The sequence below is a fragment of the Notothenia coriiceps genome, unplaced genomic scaffold, assembly GCF_000735185.1.
Source record: "Notothenia coriiceps isolate Sejong01 unplaced genomic scaffold, NC01 NC01_scaffold00008046, whole genome shotgun sequence".
Classification (NCBI taxonomy): domain Eukaryota; kingdom Metazoa; phylum Chordata; class Actinopteri; order Perciformes; family Nototheniidae; genus Notothenia; species Notothenia coriiceps.
In genome coordinates, this window is record NW_011340747.1 from 166,585 (window position 1) to 189,557 (window position 22,973).

General features: G+C 44.3%; 1 protein-coding gene across 2 annotated transcripts in view; it reads left to right on the forward strand.

Moving 5' to 3' along the window:
* Nucleotides 1–5,331, forward strand: part of LOC104944395 (rho GTPase-activating protein 6) — a 31,591-nt gene extending 26,260 nt beyond the window's left edge. Inside the window, exons 10-14 of one of the 2 annotated variants that reach the window (XM_010769920.1) lie at nucleotides 686–865; nucleotides 1,703–1,794; nucleotides 1,874–2,124; nucleotides 2,267–2,350; nucleotides 2,658–5,331. In XM_010769920.1, the coding sequence (XP_010768222.1) occupies nucleotides 686–865; nucleotides 1,703–1,794; nucleotides 1,874–2,124; nucleotides 2,267–2,350; nucleotides 2,658–3,178 (1,128 nt within the window). In that variant the 3' untranslated portion in view covers nucleotides 3,179–5,331. The remainder of the gene's footprint in view (nucleotides 1–685; nucleotides 866–1,702; nucleotides 1,795–1,873; nucleotides 2,125–2,266; nucleotides 2,351–2,657) is intronic. The other variant, XM_010769921.1, reaches the window with a different exon arrangement.
* The last annotated feature ends 17,642 nt before the right edge of the window (nucleotides 5,332–22,973 follow it).

Genomic DNA, 22,973 nt, shown 5'->3' on the forward strand with positions numbered 1-22,973 from the left:
GTGTCATTAACTGATTTTCATTGTTCGTTCATACATTGATGCAGTCTTGTAAAAAAAACAAAAAGCAAACAAATTAACAAGACATGATATTTTATTATTTATAAGAAAAATATATGCTAGAGGGGGTAGGACCAGAAACGTTTTTTTTTAAGCTTCTTCTTGCCCCTGTTGAACATGACAGAGACTATTTGAGAATTATTATTGTTTTTTTGTTGTTGTTTTTTTTGTACTTTGTTATAATTATTCATTTGAGTGAGAAAAAAAGGAAGAAAAAAAAATAAAATTATTGTTGTATGTTTTTGTTTCTGACATGTTCAATAAATTGACTAAAAAAAAAAGTCTAACCAGCTGCCTAACACTGTCATAAATAACGCATTTATCCACAAATGTCCATCCACATAGGTAAATTACCCCTATACAGTCTTTTCAAACCAAAATAAGTCAGCATTTTGGGTTAAAATATCTACAAAAGTGGCATTATTTATGTATGGAAGGAACATCTATCAATTCTGATTCCACACAGGACTCAAGCATCGGTCTCCGGCTCTATATGAGGATGATTGTCAAAGTTCACGGTGCAATGTTATGACATAATCCAATCCTACAACCTTTGTAAGAGAAAATCCTGGGTTACAATGATCTGGCATTAAGATTGCTGCACTTTTCTATGTTTCTCCAAATTCAGATCACAGGGAACAAGATGACGTCTCTGAACCTGGCCACCATCTTTGGCCCCAACCTGCTCCACAAGCAGAAGAACTCGGACAAAGAGTTCAGCGTTCAGAGCTCCGCCCGCGCCGAGGAGAGCACGGCCGTCATCGCCGCGCTGCAGAGGATGATCGCCAGCTACCAGACCCTCTTCATGGTCAGTCAAACAATAACCCTCACTTCCTCCTCTGTTAAACACACACAGTCACTCAAGCACAGTTTCTCTTTGCAGGCTTAGAGGAAGACAATCCCCCCCCTGGCTTAGCAGACAATGGTAGTGTCTTAGTTACTTTAAACAAAGATTTGGACAGTTTAATGGAGAGAAAGAAGAGAGTCAATAAAGGAAGTGAGAAAGGAATATTTGAGAGATGGATGATGAGTCAAACATCATCCCTGAAACACAAAGATAAACTCTTGCCAGCCGAGAATAACACCATTTCGCATGGATTACCGCCTCATCACCTGCTTTGATTCTCAGACACCGCAGACAGGCGGTTCAGGTCACATGAGGTCCGAAACCTAAAACCGTGATGTTTTGTAACCCTGCCATTGTGTTTCGCCCGAGGCTAACATTCCTGCAGTAAACCATTGTGGAGCTATTAACACATATAGTGAGTCAGGACTGACTTTCTCAGTCTTGAGTAAAAACAGATTCGTAAACAACCCAAGTTCTAAAAATAACACTTTGGACGTTTTTTCGTATACATCCTATGTCTTCATTTTAAAGCATTTAAGGGTAAAAATACTTCGTAGACAGTTTGGGAAATGTTCTCATATATACAATGCAACAGAGATTTAAGTTTGAAGCGGTTGGATTTCTATTTTTGCACATGAAAAAGTTGGGAGTTTCATTCACCTAAACTCAAGTAATCAAGTAACCCAAGTGCATGTTGTAATTGTAAAGTTGTTTAAAGCAGCTTCACTGATGTAGGTTTGATCCGAAACATGCATAGAAGTAGAAGAAACAGCAACTAAGCCACTCATTTTTGTACAGGTGCCTCCTGATCTGCAAAATGAGGTGTTGATGAATCTGCTGGAGACAGATCCAGATGTGGTGGACTACCTTCTGAGAAGAAAAGCATCACAGTGAGTTCCACACGAGCCGTTTCCCTCTCTTCCTGATTTTGCCCATTTCATCCTCATTTGTGTCTGTCTTGAACCCCAGGAGCCCCGACCTGCTGCAGTCAGACGACCCCTTCACTCTGAGCGAGCGCCATTCCTCCAGCGACTCCAACAAGGTGTCCAGCGGCGAGGTGTCCCCATACGACAACAACTCCCCCATCCTGAGTGAGCGGAGAGGAGAGCAGGGCAGCCCGGGCAGCGAGCCGCTCTTCCGTGCCCCAGAGCAGTTCAGTGTGGGGGGGCAGGTGGCCGGCTGGAGCCGAGAGTCTGGGGCCGACACTTGGGGAAGCAAAGGTAACTATAGAGTGATGGATAATCGGATTTTCATATACCAAATATACTCCTCTCAAAGGTTTTGGTAGGCATACATTAGAAATATTACGAAGCAAGCGGCTCTTACTCAAAAGTAATTTGACCTCTCTTTTGCTTCTCTCAGACGCTATATCAGAGGAGCATGCAAATATTTGGGGGACTTGGCACACTACGCTGAAACCAGCACTCAAAGAACACACATACACAGGTAAACCGTTTGCAGCCAGTCCAGTTTCTGTAGTGGTTGATGAACCAGAAAGCGCCTGGCACATGCCTCTGGGTATTTACTCTCAGGGAGGAACCAAAGGCTGCAGGGCATTTCAAATCAAGAGGCAGGAGCGAGTGACGAACGATCAAAATGTTCCTTCATTCAGCACAAAAACATAAATATCCTTCCATTCAAGATAGGGGGCGTAAAATAAAAGCATATACCTCTACATGTTTTGTGTAGTAATATCCCTTATTATTCATTAACTATGATTATTCCACTGATGTAGTTGATGTTCTGTTCCTAGGTTCCCATGGCAACATGTCAGAGGGGAGTTCACGCAGCTCGCAGGAAGGTCTCGACGGGCTCCATGGCGATGGCAGGCAGCAGATGACGCTCCACCGGACAAAGACGGCGCCGGGTGTCGCCGAGTGCCCGAGAACCCACCCCCCCGTCACCAGAGTGTGCACCAGCCCTCACATGACGTCACACCTCTACAGCACGCATCGAGCGAGTGGACTCACCGCAACCCCCAGGCCTCACGGCGGGGGGAACTCTGCTGACGCTCCTGGGGGGCTGAACGACAGCCGCTTCCCCCCCCATTACAACGCCCACCACCGACTGGCGGGCTCGCCTCCCGCTCCGACCCAGCAGCCCCTCCTGCACGGGAGGCTGACTGTGGCGCAGAGCGTGGCGCAAAGCATGGCCCCGGACAGCCAGATGGGGCCGCAGAGCCCCGAGTGGCAGGACTGGCAGAGGGACCGCTGGCAGATCTGGCAGCTGCTGTCCTCGGACAACGCCGACGCTCTGCCCGAAACGCTGGTGTGACCTCACAGCGAGAACTCAACCCCTGCAGAGATCAAACCCCTCCAACGACAATCAACCCCTTTCTTCATTTCATCTTTCAGCCTGCCTTTATCCACTCATGGATCCATGGATTTCCTCCTTCCCATGAACCCTCTGTGCTTCTCCTGCATCCTAGCGCCATGGCGTTGTTGTTTACGTGTGCAGCTGCTGCCTTATACAGACTTCTACATCCAGAGAGCCATTAGTATTTCTTTTTAAAAATGGATGTTGCTTCTGTTCCTAGTCCAATGTGTTGTGTTGACATGATGAGAATGCCCACAAGAAATACCTCAAAAAACGATAATTTCACCACGAACATACTTTCTATTTAGCGTGAGTAAAGTCTTCATATCTCAATGGAGAACAGTAGGAAAACACGTCTCTTTAGTTGGTTATATTTTCATTCTTTTATACATTCTTTTTCACCATACAGACACAAAGATGTACCCATTGATATTTGCTGCTAAGTGTAGATTCCTTTGTGTGCGTACTGGTCTTGTAGTTCAGCCAAACCTGTCTAAAAAGATCAAATGTTGAATTGCTTGATGTTTGATGTATATCGACACACATAAACAATATATATGTCAATTGACATTTTAAGTATATCATTTGCCAAACTACTAAGAGAAAGCCCTTTAAATGGCTAAATGTTGCAGTTTCTGTCTGTAATGTTGAATGTAGGATACTTTAACTGCTTAGCCTGATTATAAAGCACTCCGCTGTAAGTCTGCTTCTTCGTGCTCTCGCCACTCGCTGCACGACAGGAACAATGTGCCAAACTCTTTTTACTTCAGTGTTCATTTCATCCATTTCAGAAAAAATACTCAAAAGACTTAACAAGATAAAGAAATATGAAGTAAAGTAGCCCATGTAATCAATACATAAAGTGCTTTTTAATGGCTGTCATGTGCAAAGAAATACTATAATTTAATAGTATAAATAAGGGATACGGTTAGGATGTGATATCAGATAAAGCCAATTTTAGCCTTTAAAATCACTCCCGACAAAAGGTGTCTTAATTTGATGCATACAATCCTACATTGCAAATTCTGTTTAGTCTCCTAAGATGAACTCTAATGTATCATTCGTTGTTATTTGACCTAAATCTAGTTACATCAGCTTAGAACTACGATCCAGAACCACATTCCCCAAGTAAAATATGAGATCGTAACCTGATCCAGAAGCATCTCCACCATTTCTGACCACATCTTAGAACAACCAATAAAGTATGATGATATCATTACAATAAATTCACATCCAAAACTAACACAGGATATTAAACCTCTCATACTAGAGTTATTTTTCTCGGAATCATTACAATCCACAGAGATTTAAGGACTCACACTCCAACTAAAGTGGCAAAAAGATATATATTTGTAATTCTTATTCCAGGATTGTTGCTTATTCAGAAACACATTTTAAACACACCCACAATCCTGTCCAGATCCTCATAAATGTCAGTCAAGTGGGTATTTGCTGGCAAATATTTCACATTGTCATGGTGTAATATTTGCTATATGAACATTAAATCTAGAATATAATAATAAATGGACTTGTGTTACTCGTATGTGACTTTGAGTATTCAATGGGAGGAAGCCTCACAGTGCATAAGTGGAAGTACTGTGGTAAAGCTTATGGCGCCATCTATTGTCAGACCATGTGTATTAGCATATTGCTGCTTCCCACAATTCAATGTTTCAATGGGATCCATCCCTGCTCAGCTTAGACTCAATATGCTTGTGATTATAAGCACCTTTCTGTGTAAATGTGTAAATCTGTGTGAGGAAATAAACGTGCCATAGTCTTGCCTCTTGAAAGATATTTCTCCATGCAGTGCTCAAGGTTTGCATTTTGTGAATTTCTTTGTATTACTTTGTTTTTTTTCTGTTGAGTGTTGTAATATATAAATTCAATATAATACGATTTTTATTAAAAGGAGAAAAAAAGACAAAAAAGGAGGGACTAATCCTAACTCCTTGTCTTGTTGACCTCACTAAGAGAAACTTAGTGGTCTTGTGTTTATTGTGGATATTTTCGGTGGGGTTTACTGGGTCCAAGTTGTAATGGAGTGTCTGGTAATTGCTTTTGTATCGCGTGTCATCATCAATATGCTACAATGGAATTAAATATGATAAAGTTTACACCTGTTGGAGTCGATACTTGGGGAAAATGTATTAACCTTTAAAGGGGGTATCAGTTTGTAGTTTGATAAAGACTATACTATACTGTTTATAGATATGCAGCCACATACTGTAGTTATATTGCACACAACATTATTTATTTCTAAGCCAAAGCCCACGAGCAAGACACGTTTAAAGATCTCTAAAGAGCCACAAGAGTGCAGTAACTATCGATTAGTGGAGGTAAAGAGAAAATACACTTTGTACAGGGATAGTACTCAAGGTCAAGTATTTGGAAGCATTAACTTGTCACTTGATCACATTTGACGAGATAATTCAGCACATGGCAAGTATGGGAGCTTGATTCCTTCTTCATGTCAGACTGTTTTTAATTCAACCCATTCACAGAACAAGTCCAGGCTTTCCTGGGAACGCCACTTTCCAGAAAATATGACAAAAACACCAAAACATTTTGAGCTTTTTGTAGGAAAAATGTGTCACAGTCCAGCAGGGAAACTGTACAGTATCTGCCGAACAAGACCTCCTGTTGTGGTGGTCTGTATGTGGCTCTTAACCCAATTATTGTATGTGTTTTTGGCAGCTAAATTCAGTATCTTTTTCATTCCTTTGGGCAACTATCCTTGATTAAATGTGTCTGGGAAAAACCTGGAACATTTTACAGCTCTTACATCTGAAATCTGTGTAGGGCGTGTTGGGTGTAATGTGTTAACTATACCACTAGAGGTCAGACAAGAGCCTTGAATAACTGCTAGAAGCAGATACAATGTTTGAGATTGAGGTCAAATTAACACCTTTTTCTCTTTCCAAACCACATCTGATAAGGAATCAATTACACAAAAGTAGTTATAGAAGGTGTCAAATACAAGTACGTCTATGGTAAAGTTTAGAGAGAAGCGTTGAGAGAGAAAGGAAAGACAACGGGATAAAAAAAAGAAAAAAGGATTAACTGGATTTCATGGCTCTTGGTTTCAATTCTCCTCAGCCCTGCCTGATAGCATATTAAATCACCTCACAGACCCCCAGAGAAGGGAAATTAGCTGCGAGGTACCATTAGACACGTTGGAACAGGTAATGGATGCGTGTCTATCTGTCTGTGAGGGACACTTGCTTTCTCGAGATGGACCTGGAGAAATAATGAAAATAAAGTCAATTTAAACAGTTTCTTACTGAGAGCTTATCTGAGTTTTTATTAACTGAAACTTTGGAAACTTTGGAAAGTAATTTTGTTCGATCTTGAAATCAGACACTTCTATTTGTTGCATGTTTATCTCTCCTTGTCAGCTACCCTTTCCTCCCCCTTACTCTGAGGAAATCAATCCTCCACTGTGTCCCTCACAACACCAATTAAATCTTCTGCCGTTTACTTTCTGTTGTTTGAAACGAGCATGTCATGTTCTGCTCAAGGAGTTCCATGATTAATTGTGATCAATGAAAGCAGAGATACTGTACTCCGGCTGCGCTTCTTCTTCTTTTCTCTTTCATCCCCTTTTTGTCTGTTTTTTGGAAGGGAGCCTGGATTTAAATAGAATTTTGCGGACCATGACAACAAAACAAAGCCGCTTTATTTCAGTGGCTAATGACTTGGCCCGAAGTAACGTTATCCAGTTGGCCGAGCTAAAAGACAATATGCCAGAAAAATACACACGCACAAATAGGTATGCATGAACTCATCCACAGAGAGACACTTGTAATTGCCAGTACAAGAGTTCAGCCCCACTCCTGGAGCCAGTTAAGAATGAATGCATGTCGGTAAACAAAATGTGAATTTCGCTTTGTTTTAGCACATTGTTTTTATGAGCAAAACAATTGGAGCGCAACACGATTTTCTTACGCCTACACATGCAGAAACACATGGTCACACACATCTTGAAAGGAATTCATACCCACAAGGTCCTCATTATAGGCACAGTGGATTTATTCTCACCATGTGTTCCTTCATGCAGCCCAAAAACTGGCCTGGAGATAGAAATGTGAGGGAACGTGAAAAATGGGGTCTAACCGAGATATTAGCCCAAAGTCGACTACTTCCTGGTTCAACTGGAAGAATTGTTTGCTGCCAGAAGAAGGAAGTCTTCGAAGCCTCAACACGATGATCTAATGAGACAACATTTAAATGTCGTGCAGGTGGTAAAGTTCCCAACTTGAAAAAAGACCAGAAAGTAATGATAAAAAAGGATTACGCTTTATTCTCCCCGCTGTTTGTTCATTCATGAGTGTGAGTGCTGTAGCCATGTGACAGGAGGACACTGTCCAACCAACCATGACTTACTGATCTGCCCCAGGGACCATGCTGGATTTATGTATGTATGTACAGACACACACACACACACACACACACACACACACACACACACACACACACACACACACACACACACACACACACACACACACACACACACACACACACACACACTTTCTCAGCAGCCCATGCTTATAGAAAGTAATGACCCATCAATTAACCACACAGCTTTGTTCTATAAGGGAATGCTGACGGATAAATTGAGTCAATTTGTTATTTCCGTTCAACTGGATTTCTAACGAGGTCATGTTTTCTGTGCTGGCAAGCGATGCTCCCATCATGCAACTGATTGATTGGCCATTGATTCTGATCACAGTTTTGCAAATTAACAAATGCAGCAAACAGTTCAGACACTCCTCATCGCTCAATGCTTAGGCTCCGGTCAAGGTCGGACATGAATAAACAAATGGAGTGACCATGGCCTGCTGACACAAGTTCACACTGAAAGGTCACCAAAGTTGAACTCCAAGGGATTTGGAAATGCGTATTTTATTTGCTACTTGAGAATGTTTTCAATGCCTGCTGAATTGTATTGCCCTGATGTAGCGAGACACAAGACAAATTACTCTAACACCAAATGGATTATTGATTTCAGCCAAGTATTTTAAAGTCTAATGCAAATGTTTCTTTCTTTCTAGAGGGAACTGTGAGATTTTAGCCTTTGCAGACCATTTACATAAAAAACACACTACGGGAAAGGGAGAACCCCAAAAAGCTTAATAGGGCCCCTTATATTCCAGATGTGAAGACACTCTGCTGTCCTTTAAGACTGTCACTCGGCTCCACATCCTGTTATAATCTCTGTATTGACTCATGCTGTAGCAGTGTAAGGAAAGTGGGGAAGTCATTCATAAATTCACTGGAATAAAGTATAGTAGCTGAATTAAACATTTGTACTATAAATTGCAGATCAAGAGACCACTTCAGGGGCCCTTAAATGTGTCAGCTAAATCAACTCAAAATGTTAAGTTGTGTAATTTATCATAACATTTTAAATGATTCCCCCGCAGCTGCTCTACACATGTTTCTGTTTCAATTTCTACACATATTTCTTTCGGCGTGTTGCAAACATGTTGTCAGGCAGATTTCTTCTGTCTCCAAAAGGACTTTTTTGAAAATCCAGATGAAGTGAGCATCCAAGTGACGGATGAGCCTCTGAGCCTGGATGCCAGCTGGTTTCTGTTGAATCCTCTGCTGTGCTGTGTGCAGAGCTGTGATAGTGAGAAGGTCCTGTCTGTAGTTAGTCTCTGGCACATCATCACAGCGGACCATTTGGCTTCCATTTGCACTGCGGCGTGCGATACCGCCGCTCCAAACAGAGCTCCGCTGAGGTCACTTCACCCCTCGCTCACCTGCTGGCTTTTAAAGCAGGACACAGGGGCCGTTGCCATGTTGATGTGACAGCGCTTCCTCCTGGTTTCTGTTCTGGTTCTTGGAGAGGTTTGCAGGCAGATGTGAAGAACATTCACCAGAGATTCAGGTTCTTGTCAAGTGGGTTTTCAAGGAGAGCAGGAAGAAGAAAATGGAAATGTTGATGCCTCCTAAGGCTTAGCAGCGAAATGCTTCCTCCAGGCTATCTTCTTCTCTGAATATTATTAACCCTCTGGAGTCTAAGGGTATTTTCTCGATTTCCTTAAATCACCTTTTAAATGTACTTGTTATACATGTGTTACATATCAAAATGTCCAGGACAATCTCTGGTCTTGCTATAAATGCAAATGACTCACCTTAGAGCTCTGTGTGTTGAGATAAGTAGCTCTAAAGCTTAACATTTGAAATCCAATTTTCGGAAAATCTTCAAAACTCTTGTGAAAACACAAATGTACTAATTTCACCCAATTTGAACAGGTAGAGACAGCATAGTAACTTGATTATATGCAGACTGCCCTCACTTTTATTAAAGCCTTTCAAGATTATGTTCAGGGACAAACCTGAGGGGCAAATATCTCCTGACGCAGTTACAAACTCTTCTGTTGTCTCTCTCTTTGCCCTGTAAGGTCCCTTTGGATGTGTGCTATTGAAGCCCCCTGCCCTCATTCACTTATAATCAATGTGCAATCAGGTCCACATCTTATTCAGAGGCTATTAGGCCGCCTGCTTCAGTAATGGTCCGGAGCAGAGATAATACACTGGCTGTTATCCTCATCTCCTCTGTTGGGAACCTTTGCACACGCACGCTATTTAAAGCGCGCGCCTAATGACACATTATGAAAAGACATCAGAGGAAACGTACTAAAAGCCATGAAGCATTAAATGTCAAGTTCATTAAAAAACTGCTGCAGTATTTGAGCCGTTCTGTAATAACTGAGATACGCTTATTGGACCCCTAATGATGATTGGAGTACTTCTAAATATAGATCTGTATCCATTAGTGATATTAGATGGATGTCTCTGTGATTCAAACTTCACGATTTCAAGACAGATTGTAAAACTTGCCAGTGAATTGTGCTCGCTTTACTCGTTGTCATTCAGTCGAAAACAAGGACCTTCTGATATGCCTGACGATAGGAATAAGCCATGCATTATTCAGCGTGGTTAACATTATTAGGGATGGGGCGACTCCAAATACCACAGAGGTTTGGGGATGGAGGGGCAGCTGTTGTGAAAGCTTTTCTTATCTGAAGTTTACTTTGGTGAAGTTGAATTCTCCTGTGTGTCTGAGTCAGAGAGGAGTGAATGAGTGAGGGATGAATAATGCAGGTCAGCGTCCTATTGTTTGGTGAAGGCCCTCTGCAGCGCAGGGTGCAGCACAGGAGACCTTGTGAAATATTGATTCACCACTTAAAAGTTGTTGTGTGGATGTTGGCTGGCTCGTAGAATTTGGGAAGGAATTTTGTTCTGGGCAGACGGACACACTTCAGGTCTCAAAATCGAGTCAAAAACCACATAAGCATAAATTGAGACATTGAAAATATGATATGAAACAAGAACCTGAGGTACATTCAGCCTCTTTTAGTCTCTGTTGAGCGGAGATTGAGTGAAACTGCGTACAAACAGGGTACCCGGAAGTAATCGAGAAACAATCTAAATGTGGCTTTGTCTCAAGACAAATACAAACAAAGACATACTCAAAGCTCAAAAAAGTGCATTAGATTAAGTTCAGCTGTGTTATGTCATCTTAATCCATATATGTCCGTGGTCCTTTAATGTTCTCTACTTGTTATAAATATAATGGGTTTTATCTGCTTCAAAATGTGCCAGAAAACTATTAAATAAAATTTCCCAGGAGAAAGGCTAAAAGGCCTGATTTAACTGAGCGTCTCAGCGTGAATCCAGCTCGATTTTCGCCTTGCTAGGGCAGCGGTTTGTGACAAAACAGCGTTCCTCCAGCCCTCTGCTGGGTGAGCGTGAGCGCAGAGTGGCCCAGATCCCCCCAGCAGAAGCAGGGAGGGGGGGCCGGGGGATGAGTGCTATGGAAGTGACAGATGACAGGGCGAGGGTGCGGGGTAGGGAGATATGGCGATTGTGGGGGGTTAAAAAGGAGGGATGACAGGAGAAGTAATGGCAGTGCTATAATTATAGAGTGCGAGAACCTGGCTGTCACTTCTGCTCCTCTTTAAGCAATGTGCTACGTCGCCTTGCTACACCTTCTTACCCCTCCTCATGGCATATACCCTTTTTTTTTTACCAGCATCCTTTTTGAGTGTACACTCTCCGCTGGATTCTCTTCCTACTGATACATTTTCGGCTGTTATCAGACTGTGGACATTGTTATTTTCTAATACTAGCAGGCTGGCATAAGGAGACGCTGGCCGTTTCTCAATCGCGAGGATGCTTGCTTGGTAGCACATGTCTTCCGAGTCACTTCCTTCAGAAGCTAGGCAAGAATACACTTCCTGGCATTCGGAAAACGAAGAGTGGAACAGGCTAGCAAGTGTGCAGGTGTGCGTCATGTGAGAGGCCCCGCCTTACATTTTCCGCCACAGATTTGGGGAAATTGGTCCGTGCGCAAAGCATTGTGGGGATTTGAAGGACGCGAAGTCTACCCATGTGCAGCCTCGAAATTACCCCGAAACCAAGGACGTGGCCTCGGTGGAATTCCAAGTATGCTGGAGATTGGAACAGTCCTTTGGTGGCACTCGATGACGTAGCATCCTTGAAATATTGGCTTGGAAGCCAGTTTCCTCGAGATTGAGAAACGGCCAGAGTGTCTTTCAACAGTTAAATCTCCACCTTTTTACTGTGCCTTTCTCAGGAGTGACCAAAACAATTCGGTCTGATTCAGCTCCAACTCAATAATTTATCACCCCTCTTATGACGGACCATAAAACTGTGTTTCAGGGGAGTGTGAGAAATGTTTTTAGAATTGCTACAAAGCTAGATTAAAGATGCATGACTTGGAAGGAAAGTAGACTACAAACCCTGCAGCAGACTGAGGTGTGGAGGTGAGGCGGTGTAGTGCCATCAAACTGGAGAAGCATATAGTAAAACTAAATCTACTGTATAAGTGGGAAATGTGGTTGAAAAATTAGCATGTGGTTGTTTCTTATAAACTGATCTGATAGCTGAGTGTCATTTACACCAACTAAGGGTTAAAACTAAAGAAGTGGAGCAACAAATATAAAAATAGGGATAAAGAAACTTCCAATACCGAACTGATATTGTCACATTTAGTCTCAAAATAAAGTGATAATTCATTCCACCTTTAGTAATAAGGGAAACACAGTGGGAGTTCTTCATTTTTATTATGAGATCTCAACACAACTGGCAGGGGCAAAGTACAATTTTGATCTACTGTACTTAAGTAGAGTAATTATACTTAGTTCAGAGTCCACTTACTACATTTATGAGATATCATCCGTTTCAGATTAGTGTGATTAAAACCACAGTCCTATAATAAAAAAACATATTTGACGTTTATATCTTCAGAGGTTAGAATAAAATGAGCAAATCAAAATGCTTATTGAAGATTAGGGAAACTTCAGAGTCACGAGATCACCGTCTTTGGGTTTATCTGTGTGGGTGACAGTTTTCACCTTTTTTCCAGATATAAAAACAATATTAATGGAGCTTTAAAGGGGACCTATCATGCAAAATGCACTTTTGGATGTCTTTTATACATAAACATGTGTCCCCGGTGTGTCGGGGAACTCACGCAGCGTCAGAAAATAAAACCCTCTCTCTTTTCCTCCGTACCCAAATCTCTAAAAACCCGGGAACAACGGAGCTGATCCAGATTTGCGTCTGATATGACGTCATATCGGACGGCGGACCTACAGCACTATCAGAAACGTTGCTATCAGAAACAATGCCCGGCTGTTTTGGACGTAATATGGTCGGTGTTTACATTAGCATCGCTAACACTCAGAGCTAACCTGTACTGGAGAGCATGTGTGTGAAGAAGCAGGAAATAAAAAGGAACTCACCTTGTGGTATAACCGGCAAGAGAGAAAGCCTTTGAGCTCCATTCTGTTTCAGAAATAATCCTTGATCTAATAATCCTTGCGTTTCATCACCGCAGCATTTTAGACGCCAGAGTACTTTTGTTGGGTAGTCTATGGTAGGGCTAACCTATACAGTGGTGGGGCTCAAATCAGTATTCACAATGTAATTAGATACACGTTATATCGCCCCTCATGACAGTGAAGTGTGAGGTTTGGATTATTTCCCTGTCTCAATCAAAATGGAACTTTATGAAATAAAGCGGCACATTTGTCATGTAGTAAATAAAAAGGGATCACTGTGAACGTGACGTATGATAGAAATAAACCTTCTCTCTTTTCCTCCGTACCCAAATCTCTAAAAACGGGGGAACAACGGAGCTGATCCAGATTTGCGTCTGATATGACGTCATATCAGCGGCGGACCTACAGCACTATCAGAAACGTTGCTATCAGAAACAATGCCCGGCTGTTTTGGACGTAATATGGTCGGTGTTTACATTAGCATCGCTAACACTCAGAGCTAACCTGTACTGGAGAGCATGTGTGTGAAGAAGCAGGAAATAAAAAGGAACTCACCTTGTGGTATAACCGGCAAGAGAGAAAGCCTTTGAGCTCCATACTGTTTCATAAATAATCCTTGATCTAATAATCCTTGCGTTTCATCACCGCAGCATTTTAGACAGTATCTGCCAGGCAGTGGCGGCGCCAGAGTACTTTTGTTGGGTAGTCTATGGTAGGGCTAACCTATACAGTGGTGGGGCTCAAATCCGTATTCACAATGTAATTAGATACACGTTATATCGCCCCTCATGACTACGGATTTGAGCCCCACCACTGTATAGGTTAGCCCTACCATAGACTACCCAACAAAANATAATGGATATATCAAGGTCGAACACAACCAAGCAGATAAGCTAAAGAAGAATATAAGAAATATGACGCCTCAAGGATGATATGGAATACATGAATTGACGCTTCTGTATGATATATATACACATGGTGACTGTATTGAGTAGGGAGGGACGGTAGAGCCGGGAGTGCGCGTGTGCTGGAGAGGTGGGCGAGGCCGGGGCGCAGTTTTGAGGCTAGTGGGTTCGTTGCGAACTCGGGTGTTTTAGGAGTGCCTTGGGGTGTGGCCCGGCCTGGATCGAGTACTACGTTGACGTCTCTTGGCGATCCCTGTTGGCGTGGTGTACTGGAGGGTGGTAGTCGATTGTGATCGCGGCGGTGGGCCGTGGGGTTTTAGGGAGCGGGGGGTGGGGTGCCGGGTCTGCAGCGGGAGGGGGGGGGACGAATTCGTGCATGTGACAGTCGCGGGCGAGGACCTTCAGAGCGGATCTGGCGTCGGGGAGATCTGGAGGCGTGAGGGTCGTCTCTGCGGCTGAGACCGGGGGGGCTCGTGTAGCGGGTGTGGGGGGGGGGGGGGGGAGGAGGTGACGCAGTGCTACTGTTGTGTTGTATGCTGGAAAAAAAGCGCGATTGTTTGGGGAGGGGGGTGTGTGCACAGAACGGCGTCCGGTGCTGTTCTGGGTAGCGTGACGGCAACTGTGAGTGGCGCGTGTGGTGAGTGAGAGTGGCGCGTGAGCGGGGGCGGGGGCCCCGTTTGGGTAGATTACGGAAACCGGCCGACAAGAAAGACGTCTTCCGCTGGTCCTGCTGCTTGGGGGGGGGGGTGGTAGGGGGCAGGCACATTTCTTGTTCTTACCTTTACCCGTCAGAGGCGACTCTAAAACTTCCACTGTTGGAGGGAGGAGGTAGTCGGTTCGCCGTGAGCGTGTGCTGACGTTGGCCGACCGGACGGGGCAGGTTGTGTGGTGGGGCGGGGGGCCGGTGTGCAGGTGGGCAGGCACGGCTCACGGGGGATCGGTTCAGAGGTGCCTAGAGGTGTGGGGGTATCTTTTAAGAAACCTGCCGTCAACCTTTCAGGTGCCGCGGGAGAACGGGTGCGCTGTCGGGTTCGTGTAGTGAGCGCAGGAGTCTCCTTAGACGTACGTTCGCGTGTACCCGGGTTGGTTGATCGTCGTGGTGGTTCACACGACATTTGTGGAACACTGTGCTGAATGTCTTTGTGCAACTGGAAGCAGTACGGTGTGTGTTCGCCGGATGATATTGTTGTCATAACTCTGGGATGGATGTGAAGGAACAATGTGGAGACTGGAGTGTTAATGATATAAAAGTGGGTATTGGAGAACCGTTGTGATTGGGTGAAAGGAGAAAAGGAGGAAAAGAGAAAGAAAAGAGAGGAAGAGAAAGAGAAAGAGAGAAGATGCGCGAGAGTTGGTTTAGTGCTGTACGACTGAAAGAGCCGTGGAGAGGGAGAAGAGTGAGAAGACCGAGGAGTGATCAGCGTGCCGCGAGGGTATGCGATCTACCTGTTGAATGTCGGAGTAGAAGATTCGGAGCCGCGTGCGTGTGGGAACGTGTTGAACCACCGGGGACTGATTTATGGAAAAACGGTGACATAGGAGGATGCGAGGTTCAGGGGGGCGGCGGATTGAATGACGCCGATGTCTGTTGAGACGATCTTTGAGTCCCTCGCATGGTGGGGAGGGGGTGGTAGGGCTAGGGGGGGGGGGGGATATATATAAGAAGTGGTGGGATAATGGAGGTGAGAAAAGAGGGGCAGTAAGGTCCGGGCGGATACGTGGGAACTTGCTAAGTTCCGGGTTTCTTGACTCTGGAGGGTGCGGTGAGCGTGCGAGGGCGGGCAGGGGGATGTGATTGAGCGCTGAGAGTACTCTTGTGGGATGGTGTGGTGTGTGGTGTGGGTGTGTGTGGTGTGTGGTGGGTGTGTTGTGTGTGTGTGTGCTGGCTGGGGTGGGTGGTGTGTGTGTGTGTGGGTGGTGGTGTGTGTGTGGTGGTGTGGCCGGCCAGAGACGATGCCTGTCTGGGTGGGACAAGGGAGCCGAGAGAACGGTGACGTCGCGAGAGAAGTGACGTGGGTATAAGATAAAGAATGGAGGTAACACAGGACGGCGGCACGCTGGCGGGGGGCTACCGCATGTAATCGTTAGAATAAAATCAAGAAAGTCAGAACAAAGGGGGATAGGGTATGGTACATGGAGAAACGTCGAAGAATCGGCGTAGAGGAGTGTGAGGAGTATACATAGTTGCACGAAGCAGCGACGTGTGAAGGAAGGTTCTCGGTAGGGGTGAGATTGTGGACAGGTAATTACGCGCGGTTCGGAGTTATAAATTTATGTACTTGGACGTACTATAACTCGGTGTAACGGAGATAGATAGGGTAAAGGGATGAAACGAAGTGGGGTGGTATGAATTTGTAGCGTGTGCGGACTGATAGGTGATGTGTCAGTGCTTGTCTTGAACTGATTGTTGACATAAGTCGAAGTGCAAACCGGTGGACGCCGGGGCGAATCGGGGCATTGTGGTTCGGGTAGTACGTGTTAACGGCTTTTGCCGGGCGCGCTGGGTTCTGGTTTTGTTGAGATGTGTTCGCCGGTGGTTGTGTGAAGTACTGTTTCCGCTGTGTTGTATTACTGGTGTTGTTTCTCGGTGTTTTGTCATCTCTTCCTCGCCTTTGATGGTGGTGGGTTGTGGTTTTTTACGACACGGGGGGGGACGAGCTAGACACACAAAGCAGCGACACGGGGTGTGGGACACGACACACACGGGGAGCACTAACGCTCTGACTGAAGGTGCGTGGCTGTCTGCCTACTCGAGAACTCACGCGCGTGACGACAACGCTGTTAAAGTGTTGGTGTGAATGGGGGGCCAGAGCCAAGGAAGACGGACACACGACAGGCGGTTGAGTTTATTGTGAGGGAGTGTTTTACCTGAATATTGCAACTGGAGGGTGGGATTACAGCTACGAGGGGGGATGAGGGGGGGGGATGGAGAGCTTCTTTCTGTCGGCCGGGGGGGAGCAAGATAGAGGGAGTTGGGGGGGGGTAAGGATGGCTCGTGGGGGGCACGGTGTGGGGGATGTAATCGTCGGCGTCGGCTCGGAAGACGCGAGGCGGGAAGGTCGCCGATGTAGAGAGTGACTCTTGGAGCAAGGTCGTCGACCTTCGAGGGGACTGGGGACGCGACCAACCGGGGGCTCCCAGCAGATTGGGAGTGAGTGAGGTGCGGGAGGTGTGGTGTGAAGGGTAGTGACCGGTCTCGTGCTCGGTCGACTCGTACTGTAAATGTGCAAGCCCCCCCCGGGTCGGAGTCTGTGGGAATGTAGTCGGTAGCACGGATCAGTAGTGTGGCGACGGCTGGGGGGATGCGTGGGGACACTCACTTTTGTTGGTCGGTTCGGGACCTGTGGATGGGGGGGAGGGATAGGAGTTGTGGTCAGTCCTCGTCTCTCTTTGGTTTTGGAGCTCTAAGAAATTCCAGAAAATATTCGTCCAAATAACTTGTAATTACGAGTAAAGATAAAAGTGACGGTAGACGGAGTCGTGTGAAAAAAAGAGTAGCTGACACAGGGGGACGTGTAGTGGGATAGTGGACCAGACATGGTGGGGACTAGATCGACAAGGAGACAGCAAACTGTGCGGTCACACACACTCAAGTACAGAACCTAGTTTGTCCTCAAGAAGAAGCTGAGATGCGAGTTGGTGCGAACGTGCGGGGACGAACGTGTGAGCGATTGGCGGGAGGAGGATGTTGGGAGAAACTAGTTACGGACAACAACGGAAAGTAGAGTAAAAGAAGAAGATTACTCTGAAAAGACTCCGGTTGGGTTCTCAAATGGACGATTTACGAATCGTCGGAGAGCGCGTGTGACAGTCGCATCAAGCAGATTCAGTCTTCCCAGCCTGGTGCAGGTCTACAATTTTGTTTCTGGTGTCCTTTGACAGCTCTTTGGTCTTGGCCATAGTGGAGTTTGGAGTGTGACTGTTTGAGGTTGTGGACAGGTGTCTTTTATACTGATAACGAGTTCAAACAGGTGCCATTAATACAGTTAACAAGTGGAGGACAGAGGAGGCTCTTAAAGAAGAAGTTACAGGTCTGTGAGAGCCAGAAATCTTGTTTGTTTGTAGGTGACCAAATACTTATTTTCCACTATCAATTTGCAAATAAATTCTTTAAAAATCAGACAATGTGATTTTCTGGATTTTTTTTTCTCATTTTGTCTCTCATAGTTGAGGTATACAAAGGATGAAAATTACAGGCCTCTCTCATCTTTTTAAGTGGGAGAACTTGCACAATTGGTGGCTGACTAAATACTTTTTTGCCCCACTGTAGATGTGTGTGCATGTAAATGGTCTGCAAAGGTAATAATCCGAAATATCCCTCCAGACGGAGTTTCTAAAGAGAATTGTCTTCATTAACACTTCATAATTTAGCTAACACATTTAAAACCTATGGAAATCTCCACTAGATCTGGTTTGAACAGTGTGTTGTCTGATCTGACCTCTTCAGACATCGCTGCTCTCTCATCTCCCTCTGTATTCATTCCTTCCCTAGCACTGTAATTCAACCCCACAACACAAACTGGCATTTACGCTCTGCATCTCAATGCCCAGGCTTCCGCGGCTTTTCCACTTGCCATATTTCGTGGCATGCATGCATCTGCCTCTTCCCTGAGCCTTCCTGACACGGGGAAAGGCCTCGGGGGCTTTGGAACATGTGTGGGGGGGAGGGCAAACATGTCATGACCACTTACTCCTCTGTGCCAGCTTCTCGTGCCCCACTCCCTTGACCCATGGCCCGTCTTTAATCATCCTATATGTGCAGTGCTAACAGTAGGCAGCAGAACTCAGCTGTGAGAAGCAAACAAGCCAGCTGACCTGGAAGAAAAATTCCTTTACTGCGAAAGGCCCAGAGGGTTTAAAGGACACTATATAGTGTTGGCACTATCACTTCCATCAGTTTGCTCACCATGAACTGCTGTTTTAAATGTACACAAACACAAATGCTAGCATTAAAGATGGCTGCAGTTTTTCTGGTTGCCAACGTTTTTTCTCTACATTAAATCCAGATTTTCTGAAAGTAAGTGAAGGACTCAGAGGACACTTAAAGGCCTTTGAGCGTCCCCGTGGCTGCCATTCTCATTAGATAAGGGATTGAGCGCTTGTAAGGCTTCGTTTTACAGGGCCATCCTATAGCTTCCCTCCTCCGAGCTTGCGTGGTAATTTAATTAAGTCCACTGACTTTTCCAAAGGGCAAGTGCTAAAGCCAACACAATTAATAAAATGGGTGACTTCTCTGCTCTTTGTTCCCCTTTCCTCATTTGAGTGCCTCAGCACAAATCCCCTCTCTGCCCCCAGACTCCATTGCACTTCGAAAAGTCAAATCTAGCCTTTCCTATTATTATTCATAAAGTTAAAGCACAAATTAAATAGCACATCGAGAGCAAGTTGAGTTTCTCTTTTAGGAATGTATACAAAAGCAGGAATAAGAGATGAGACACAGAAGCAACAAAATTGAAGTATTTCACAATAAATTCAAAGAATCCCATAGAATCTGCACTGTTGTGGCTCCATAGCATGATTTACATTAATTGGCTCAGTGACAAGTGCTGGTGTAAATGCTGGTGTGTCAGACTGTGGCTCTCACACATCCATGTTCCTGTGGGAGTCTGCTTATCCTTCTCAAATGTCAGTGGTTAACAGATGATGTCGCTTGCAAAATGGTCGCTCCTCTTTGGGATTTCTCTGTGAAGCTGAGGGTTATTAGCAGTCTGTCTGCGGCGCATAGATGGCTCAGGGGTCCCATAGGACAGTTCAAAGTGTAACGAGGTTAATTAGCACGAATCATGACCTAGACTAAAGAAAACGATGCATAATATACAGCATAAAATATGTGTGTGATGTGTTATTACTTTGAGTCAAACACAATATACTTTTATTATTCTAAGAGTTGCACATGACTTGTTTTATAAGGTCACTTCCAATATATCTTTTGTACACTTATGATCCTAAAATCCAACCCTGATTTAATGAAAAGCATTCTCTCTGACTAATGTCAATTTAACCCGCATGCTATCCATCCGATCAGACATGAATCATCGCACAAGAATGTTTCTTTATACCGGAACAAAATAGGAATGCACATTTGGGAATGATCCACACTTTGTACTGGACACACATGACATTAATAGTGAAGCTCTGGTAATATTCTCTGCCAAGGCTTAACAGCTGTACAAGTGGCTGTTACACACCAAATGACATCAGTCCTATATCGTGTAAAGTTGAATGTAAATCGTGCAAAAGGGAGTTTTCAGAAATTCTAAATCTAAAGCTTAAAGAAATCATGCATAAGGTTACACATCAACACGGATAAAAATGTGGGCTGCTCATTTATTCAACATAATCCAGTCAGAAATCCCTACTTACACACACGCATATACACACACGCTCGTCTATAGGGTTTTTCGAGGATAGGCTCGTCACCAGTAGAAGGTCAGTGTCTAAAGCGCTGCTCCCCACGGCGGTAGGAGGAAAGGTTCTAAGGTCAAACGCAGAGCAAGCACCACACAGCGAAACAGACAGAAAATAAGCGCTGTGTGTATCTGTGTGTGTGGGTGGTTAACGTATGTGTGGTCAGTTACTAACACAAGCAATTTGACGTGTGGTCTGGTGGTTAACATTTCATAATTTTGTTCTGCCTGCACGGCTTTCTGCGCTGCACATGTAGCACTGTTGACACTCGCGGTATACGAACAGCTGTTTCCCATCCATGTGTTGCGTTTTGTATCTCCTCTCACCTGCTTTCAGCATGCCGCCGTTTTGCAAGCATACAGTACATGGTGCTTGTCTCTGAATATCTTTTATTGTAATGTGGGGGCTCACTTCATTTGAATTTCAATTAATTCTTTAAAACTCTTAAAGGTTGTCGGTTAGCAAACAAATTGAATATTTACAGGTTTAATGTTTATTGTACTTTTTATACTACCTTTAAACTATTATGCATCTTATGAGTTGAACTGCACCCAACAGTAGTCTCTTTGTTGCTGTAATAAAAACCATAAAGGCGTTCTGTTAACCCAAAGCACAAAATAGCATTTCTATATTCGCCTCTAAATTCCCAATTGAGATCATGTTGAGAGCTTTTCGAATAAAAAGGCAAACCACAGCATCCACTTCCCTTCATGTATATTTCATGCTCTCTGATTCTTGTACTGTATTTCTACATCTGTATAAGTCCATATTTTTACTTTTACCAAGCAGGTCCTCTGAACAATGCAGCCTTTGGCTCTTAGGAAGCATTAGGGTCTGTCAGATGAATCGGAAATGCCACGCTTGGAGAGGGAAAGAAAAGCTCTCAAAAGCCATGAAATCTTAAACACTTTTTCAGCTCTTTTTTCCCCCTCTTTTTATTCAGCGAGTGGTGCTAGCACTGAACACATTGGAAGGTCTCACTGAGCAAACAACACGTCACAACACTGTTTGTAGATTGTTTGACTTGTTTTGATGAGAAATGTTGACCGTCAAAAAATCCCAAAAGTGTCCAAACACTTCAGAAAGTGTGCAAGGACTTTGGTTCAGCCACTTAGAAAGTGTGAAACCAGTGAATGGTTTTATGAATAAGTTGGAGATTGTAGTGCACGCCACTTAGTCACATCGACACCCCAGAGAAATGTAATTTAAACTTTTTTCCTTTTAAAAGGCACTTCAAATCTATTGAGGGCCAAGTCATGTGCACACCATGCACTTGCAGGGATAAAAACTCCCCTTCACTGAAACATTATTCAATATTTTCCACCTACCTTCACTCCTCTGCTGGAAAATATAAATGTGTGTTGGGTGGTGTCTTACCTGCTTTATTCCGACTCAGTGGACAGGGCACATTTTAGGAGGTGGATCATTTGCTCTGGTCCTAGCCTCTCTGTTTAAGCCTTGCAATGCAAATAGTTGGCCTAATATACGTTTGTTCTGTCCAATTGTTCACCTAAGACCTTCTCTATCCATAACCTTTGAGAGGTAGAGAAACTCTAGACCAATACCTCTCCTGAACTCACAATTCACACCATCAACCAATTCTAAATCCTTTGAAATACATGAAAATATCTTCAAAAAAAGTCTAGCGGGTCATTCAAAGGGCAATTTATGCAAACCTGTCCTAAAATTAGTTCCACTGCAAGTTTGCCGAAAACCCTCTTGCAAGAGTTGAATTAATGAGCTTATATTTTCTGCTGTTGCCCCTGATATGGAAATGTGTTTGGCAGATGGTGCACCCAGACTCGTTGATCTTTCCCGGGCGTCTGGGTCCTGCACAGGAGTGCAATGTGCTGTTACAGTGGCTAATGAAGATGGCGCGTTTGCACACGCCACAGGACAGAAGCGGCCTGTTTGAAGTACATGCACACCTTTTAATAAATGTGGAATTGATGTTCAGATCTGTGTGTGAAGAGGCGAAACATCTGTTTGTTTCATTAGCCAGAAAATTAGCACGGTGCTCTACTCCTCTGATGCATGTGGACCCACGCCACAGAGGGTGTCATGCTGAGATTTTTACCGCAAACACTTCCAATCTGCTACGGAGGAAGATAAAAAACTAATTACTGAACCACTGAAAGGTAAAATCTTTCAATGAAACCTCCTATCAGTGATCAGACCAGACTGTTTTGCTCATGAGGACATAATCCTTTTTTGGGGATTGATCCCAATACGGGATTTAAATCCTATTTGGTCTAGACTCACACACACACACACACACACACACACACACACACACACACACACACACACACACACACACACACACACACACACACACCACGTTAGTCACTTTTTCCACTGTATTACCAGGAGCCTTTGGCTATCTTCAGCAATTTGTTGGCAAGTCTAAAGCTAAACAATCTTCATGTGCTCCAACTTTCCAGGAGTCTTCTTCTGTCGAAAGGGAATATTTGCAGATTTTCAACAGGCTTTTTATTTCTGCATTGTGGGTGGTATTTGGGAATATTTGGTTTCCCTCCGTGTTGTAGGCGCCTGAACTGCCCACCCATTAACTGGCACGAAACTTAACCCGCATAAGCAGGAGATGACTTTTAT